The sequence below is a fragment of the Tupaia chinensis genome, unplaced genomic scaffold (genome assembly GCF_000334495.1).
Source record: "Tupaia chinensis unplaced genomic scaffold, TupChi_1.0 Scaffold000238_1, whole genome shotgun sequence".
NCBI lineage: Eukaryota > Metazoa > Chordata > Mammalia > Scandentia > Tupaiidae > Tupaia > Tupaia belangeri.
The window spans coordinates 2,440,491-2,447,999 of record NW_006159716.1 but is presented as its reverse complement, the minus strand read 5'-3'; the positions used below and the strand labels follow the sequence as shown (position 1 = coordinate 2,447,999).

Here is a 7,509-nt window from a genome sequence, read left to right as displayed (position 1 = left end):
ACTCTTTCCACTAGACTTTAGCGTATGTAATCTCCCCCTAGGTAACCCATGGGATGGAAATAAAAGGAACGCAATACAATGTGGACAAACGAACCCTCTCCGTGTCCCCACCCCACAGAGTAAAGCGCACGCACCTCCCTCTGTGTTGTAGCAATAGGCTGTGTAGTGTCCTGAGCCAAACCCTTTCCCGTGATGCATGACCACTGCGGAGAGATCATAGGCAAAGGTCTCTTTGTCAAGAGAGGAGAGCATGTCCCTGCAGCAGTAAGGTTCCATGGTTAATACCTGGTCAAAGACGACATGGACCCCAATCTTCTCTCGATGATTACGGCCAGACCACCTGGAACGTGGACAGAAACTTACTAGTAAAAACTGCCACATGTGACCGTAGGTAGAGGGCGGTCAGACAAGGAACCAGGAAAACCTAGCCTTCTGGCTGTGGTTTTCCCATCCACAAAATGGTGGTGATCAGTGTCTATGCAGACTTGTGGGACGCTGAACCTAGGAGTTCCTAATCATGTAACTCAGGCACAATCTTTCTGTAGTGTACTGCTGGCCCATCTTTTCAAAAATGATTTTTTTTTTTGAGAGGTTTTTGCTATAGGGCACATGCGCTTGCCAGACAGAGAGAGACAGAGAGACAGAAAGCGAGAAATCACCCCCCAGGGGGGATGGTCACGCCACAATCCCTTCTCCTCCATTCTCCTCTTGGGATCTTGGACACATATGCACCCACGCCCGGCGTGAGTTTAAGCCACTGGGTCTGGGACTCGAACTGCGGTCGACTACATGGTAGCCCAGCGACACAGCCATTACACTAACTGCTGGTCCCTCAAAGATGATTTTATACTTTATTCTGAAGGTAAAACCACATAAGCCCAAGTGAAGCTCAGACACTGGGGCAGGCTGGACAGGGCTGTGATGGCAGAAGCCCAGTCCCGCTGGCCCCCCATCACCTTGCCATGGAAAGTGCAAGGTCTCAAGGGAATAGACTTCCCCTCCCAACACCAAAGAAGACGTCTGCCCTCACACCAGAGCCTTTCAAGCAGCTACTCCCACAGCTCACAGCCATCTGGGACTCACCTGAATCTTTTAAGGTGCAGCCGGAGGACCTGAGGTAGTCTGTAGATCATTAACTGCTTTCTAGCTTCACTCAGAACAAGGGGTTTGGGGTTGGATTTTCGTCGTTTGCCTATACGGTTTGGGAAGGTATAAAACATAGGTTGTAAAGAGTCTCATTTTTTATTAGCCATTCAGAGACAGTGACTTGCCACTCAGAGCATTCTCCTTAGTATTCAAACCTCAATTCTATTCAGAGCAACAAGGTGACCCTCTCAGCACTGCACTCCCTAGCTTCACCTGGCTACGTGGTGTGGCCCTGGAAGTCCTGGCTAAGATAAAAGGAACGGCTGTGTGACACTCTTGGGGTGGCTGCTTAAAGACAGCTGAGTCTGTGGTAAGGTGCGTCCCTTTGTCCTCGCTCCCTGCGACTGCTGGGATTCTCTTGGGCCACAAGGTAACCTTGAGGATGGACGCCTTGTATTAGGATAGGAAACAGAATGAGGAGGAGCTTGGTTCCCTAATGACCATGCTGCCACCCTATTAGCCCCTGCATGCCCTTCAGATTTCTTTTACATAACAGAAAAATAAAATGGCATCTCATTTTAAGTTATTATTTGGGTTGACTGTAACAGGCAGCTGGAACCTAATCCTGATATATCTACTTTCAAAGTTTTACTACCAGCAACTTCCATAGTTGGTATGGGTTTACGATGGTACCCTCCTGATATGAGTTCATTAGTGGGATGTAACGGATGGTCACTGTAGCAGTGTACACAGTAGGAGAACATATGTTAGCGTCCTGTGTCTTTATATGGGAGGACCATAGTATCAGCTTGAAAGCTTTTGTTTTCACTAGATAGGCCTAATTCTATCTCCTGCGCATAGCTAGCTGTAGGCTGTTTCCTCACTAGTAAAATGGGGAGTAATGCATATATTTCATGTAGGAAAAAAGATTAAGAAGATAACTAAAGGACAGAATATTAAACAGATTTATTTTTCAATATGACTTGCTTACGGTACCCGCAAAGATATTTAGAAAATAAACTTCGTTGGCTCTGTATTTTTATGCTGTACCTGGTTTTTGATGCTTCTTGAATGAAAACATACTGCTGGCCATGCAGGACAAGGCTAAGAGGGTGGCTACATGCATGCAGTCCAAGGCAAACCAGTGCTCAGACTAATTTTGTCCCTAAAGCTATTGAATCATGGGGAAAATGCATTTCCAAATTTTAGCAAGTAAACAATGGAAATAAATTTCCCTAAATTTCTATCAGATGCTTTTTCTATAACCATTGCTGATGACTGCTCTGTTATTATATTAATTAAATGCACAAATGGATGGGAATCTGAAATTAGTGGCCCACTATGGTGCCTGCTAATTGTCTTTAAGCTGTTGGTACCGTGGTCTCAGCGTCTGAAGAGCTTGGCATCTGATTCCAAGCCTCGTTTGTACCACTGATGAGAGGCAGCAAATCAGAGCCAGACAACAGAGCTTTCGTGACAATAGGACGCGGAGGTGTTGCTTCTCATGATAAATGCATCAGAATGAGCGTGCCAGAAGAGAAGCTTTTACCAGGGTGTGCAGTCACGTTTTTCTTGGGGGTGGGGGGTGGGGAGGCGTGAGCAGGAAATGAATTCAAAGAGGGGCCTGGCTTGATTTTCATTCCTGGTCACCAGATTTTTGAAAATTACTGCAGCTCTGCCTAGGAGCCTTGGCAATGACTGCCACGTTCAGCAGAGGGAGTATGTGAGCTGAGCTGAAGACAATATAGAATCTGGCTTTGTTTCCCTAAAATGAAAACCACAAAGAAAAAGAAATTATTGATTCAACTGAGATTGATCGGTTCTGTCTCCGTTTGATTAAGCTGGCCACACAGGTAAAAGACTGACAATTTGGAAACTTCTTAAGCAACAGATCAAGGCATCTCATTCCCTCACCATGGTTTTCCTTCCCAGCCATCATTTGCATCTGCCTAGAGAAATCTTGATAAATTGGCGTATCTGACAACCAGAAAAGCAATCCTTTCTTGCAAAAAATAAGTACAAACATTTCTTGTCTAATCTATCATATCCAAGGATGATGGAGTTAAAGCTGTTAATATTCTTTTGTTCCTTATAAGCAAAAAGCTTTATGAATCACTAGTTAAAAAACAAAATGGGGTCAGCAGGTGGCGTAGTGGTTAAGGCTCCAGAATTCCCACATGGCCAATTGCAGTTCAGGTGGTTCAAGACCTGGTGGCTTGAAAATCACTCTGGGCATGTGTGTGTGCATGCCCAAAATCCTAGGAGGAGAATGGAGAAGGGATTGTGGCATGGCCGTCCTCCCAGGGAGGTGATTTTTCACTTTCCCACTCAGTGTCTCTTGTCTCTAAAATGCATATGGCAAAAACCTTAAAAAAAAAAGAAAAGAAAAGAAAAAAGGGAAAAAAAAAAAAAACCCTAAATTTAAAAACAGGGCTGGTCCTGTATCCTGGGGGTGAAAGGAGCCAGATCCCATGTGGCCGACTGTGCAGTTCAAAGCTCAGCCCCAGTGGCCTGAAGAACTCTCCAGGCATGTGTGCGTGTCTCAAATCCCAAAAGAATGGAAAAATGGAGGAGAAAGGATAGCAGTGTGACCATACCCCCGGGGAGGTACTTCCTCTCTTTCTCTCCCTGTCTCGCACACATTCCCTCTGGCAATTGAACAAAATGAAACAAAACAGAAAACAGAGAGTGCTCTAATAAGATACTTGCTCCTGCATCTCAGAATGAAACAGGGCAGGTGGGCTGCAGTTAGCCGCACACAGTGTTTCCTATTTTCTTTTAAAATGGCAAAACAGTATCAGATGTGACTTCATTTTTGTCCTGACTCTTCAAAGAACAGAAAAGGTTTCCCACATTTACTTCCTTAAATATTAATGATTTAATACCTTAAAAAAGGGCAAAATATATTAAAAAGTGGTACTATAAGATTTATTTTCCAAACTTGAAGTTCAAACTATTATATGGTTATAAATTGATTTCTAGGTGTCTGTACTATCTGTTTTTTATTTTTCGTTTTCAAATCGTTTTATGCCATAAAAGCCAAACATGAGCTTTATATATTTGCTCCAGATTTCCTCTGTACATGCTGGATTGGCGGAAACAGACAGAAGATCCCGACATAAAATGCTCATGTAGCCATGTGAAAACTGTTCCACTCTGACCCTCTGAGGCGTGTGAAGAAAAAAATAAACGAAGAAAATATCCATGAAGCTGCAGCACACCTAAGACTTGCTTTCTTTCTTTTTTTTTTTTATAATTATTTGACTTTATTTATTCATTCATTCATTTATTTTAATTTTAACCAGATAGAGACACACAGAGAGAAGGAAAGTGAGAAAGCAAGCCACCAGGTTCAGGACTTGAACCATGGTTGACCATGTGGGAGTCCAGCGCTTCAACCACCATGCCACCTGCTGGCCTGAGACTTCTGACAGACTTTAGCCATTCAGTACAAAAGCACTTTTAATGTTTTGTTTTAAGTCAAAGGGAGTATATACTTGCCTGGCAGAGAGGGAATGGAAGAGAAAGCCCCCCTCAATGGGACATGTCATACCTCAATCCCTTCTCTTCCATTTCTCCATCCTGTTGGGATTTGGGGCACACATGCACAGGTACCCACTATGTTTTCAAGCTGCGGGAGGTGGGATTTGTTTGCCATGTGGTTGCCATGCAGGATCCAGCTCCCTTAACCACCAGGCCATGAGACTGAACCCAAAAGCACACTGTTCTGATACCACAGCCCTCACACAGGCTATGCCCCCTGAGTTTAGAGTAAATAAGAACAGTCAGACTCTATATTCATGAGTGTAAGCAGGGACCCCACAGCACCCTGAAGCTAAGTACTAACGTTCCAGAGTCCCCATTTCAGGGACCACGCTTTCAAATGCCTCCCTAGATGACAACTAAGAGGAGTCAAAAAGGCACAACTCCCAAACTTCTGGGTTTTGGTTTTTTCTTTCTAGTATATAAAGTCCATATGTTTGTTTTCCAAAAAATGGGAGCAACAAGTCTTTAAAAGTTGCTTTAGAACCACTTGGTATCATCAACTCTTTGATGAAGGGGCAAAAGAAGCACCTTGCCCTGATGTCCCAGTTGCACACCCCCACTCCCTGCCCCCTCTCCACACAGCACTCACTGTTACACTGGTCACACGCGTAGACTCTCCCCTCCAGGGCCTCTGTCTCTGTGAACTTGGCCAGCATCTCAGTGAGCAGGCACTCCGTCTGATTCAAAGGGACGAATCCCTTTTCTATGCAGTGATAGCGTTCAGGGAATTCCAGGGACAGATCCCAAAAGGGCTCAATGGTATTGGATTTGTAATTGCATGATACACACGTGACCTAGAATGAAAAGACTGGTTTAGATTTTGTAACTTCCATGCTTCCCATATGTTTTTCCTTGCTTTATATGCAAAACATAACTTTACCAAAACAAAGTGTATAGTTTACAAAAAAGAACTGTAATATTAAAATAACTATGACTTTAATTAAAAGCAGTAGGGCATACTCTAATATACATTTGTAGCTCTGCAATGCTAGCTGGAACTGAAGCACCACCCGGCAGAGATCACACCTACCTCCCTTCTCCTCTCCCAAAACATGCTCTGCCATTCAGTGCTGCAGGACGGACTGCATGCTACTGCGGAATCATTCTAAGACGCAGTCCAAGACAGGCAGTCTGTGTCTCTCACTCTTACATTCCTCTCCTTGACCTTGGTCCCCGCATGCAGTTTGACTTGCCTCTTTTTGCCTTTAGGGGTGTTTCATGCAGCACCTCTACACTGACCTCTGTGCCAGCACAACTTCAAAGAAAGGGGGGGGGTGGTATCCCTAGTGGGGCCTCCACCCTCACCTTAGGGTTTCAGCTGGGTTCCCCACTTTTTAAAGTGTGAAAATTCACTTTCTGTAAATTCACACAAGGACTTATGAATCTTTCCTTAGGTGCTTACATGGCTAAAAATCTAGAAAATGAAAGATGATAGAGGCTAAGAAGGAGGCTTGCTTAGGCCTAGGCCTGGTCCCAGCCACACTTCTCTTTTATGTATGTAAAGAAGGAAGAATGCTCTATCAAACCACGTGGAACCAGAGTTACAGGCCAACACAGTTTAGATTCCTAAAACCGATCAAAAGATGGCACGCCAACACTACGCACTTAATTCTAACAATGACAGTGCCTATTACCCATATCTTCATAAATGGCTAGACATTCAGTGAAAAATAAAGCAATAAGCAAGGACTTATGAATCTTTCCTTAGGTGCTTACATGGCTAAAAATCTAGAAAATGAAAGATGATAGAGGCTAAGAAGGAGGCTTGCTTAGGCCTAGGCCTGGTCCCAGCCACACTTCTCTTTTATGTATGTAAAGAAGGAAGAATGCTCTATCAAACCACGTGGAACCAGAGTTACAGGCCAACACAGTTTAGATTCCTAAAACCGATCAAAAGATGGCACGCCAACACTACGCACTTAATTCTAACAATGACAGTGCCCTATTACCCATATCTTCATCAATGGCTAGACATTCAGTGAAAAATAAAGCAATAAGGCGAGACAGACAAAAAGTCTGGCCAGTAAGAGTAGGCGCGCTCACCAACAAGAGCACCACGGGGCTCAGTGGAAGGTAGGGTCCCGCCAGAATCAGTTATGCATAATCCCAGCAAATGCTGCTGTCCTCCCTGGCCCAGTAATCGAGGAGGAAGTCCAAACCGAGAAAGGTCTCGCTCCCTGCCCTGGGCAGAGTCGGGATGAGTGGGCAGGCACCTACCTGACTGAGCAGCTGCCCATGAAATATGGTGTTCACCACCTTTAAGACCTGTTTGGTGAGCTTCCTCTGGGAGAAGGGGATGAGGATCCGGCGCGCGGCGCCCTCCGACTCGAGTTCCTGCTGCACTTTGTGGAGCAGCTCGCAGAGAAATTCCTGTGCGTCCTGCTGGTCGTAGCCGCGGAAGGCGGGAATGAGGCTCCACACCGAGTGGAGCATGGCGAAGGGCGACACCAGGGCCCACTTCCCGGACCACATGACTCGGAAGAGGGTGTGCAGTTCGTGGCAGAGGGAAATGTGCTTCGAGCTGGGCTCCTTGTTCTGGATGAGCTCCAGGCTCCTGCTGATGGAGACCCCGCCGGCCCCCGCGCTGGCAAGCCTGGGCCCTGTCGCTCCTGCTGGTCAGCTCGGAGGCCGGCCTGCCAGCCAGCTGGGCCTTCCCGTTGGGGGCCTGGGGAAACAGGTGTCCCGTCTTGGAAGGGTCCAGGTTCAGGAAACACTCGCGGAACTTCTGGAGGTGGCTGAGCACCTGGAGGATGGAGTTCATGTAGCAGGTGTTGCCCAGGTTGCGCAGGCCCGTGACGCCCGGGGCCACGGCCGGCTGGCGGCGCGGCTTGAGCGGAGCGGGGGGCGCCCGGCGTGAGGTAGGCAGGGCGGCGGGGC

At 46.3% G+C, this 7,509-nt stretch overlaps 1 protein-coding gene across 1 annotated transcript in view; it reads right to left on the bottom strand.

Moving 5' to 3' along the window:
- The window catches only part of USP49 (ubiquitin specific peptidase 49), a 108,253-nt gene that overhangs the window by 1,652 nt on the left and 99,092 nt on the right, over positions 1 to 7,509 (bottom strand). The window contains 5 exon segments of the mRNA XM_006148656.3: positions 135 to 340; positions 1,084 to 1,192; positions 5,222 to 5,426; positions 6,850 to 7,207; positions 7,209 to 7,507. Of these exon segments, the coding sequence (XP_006148718.1) occupies positions 135 to 340; positions 1,084 to 1,192; positions 5,222 to 5,426; positions 6,850 to 7,207; positions 7,209 to 7,507 (1,177 nt within the window).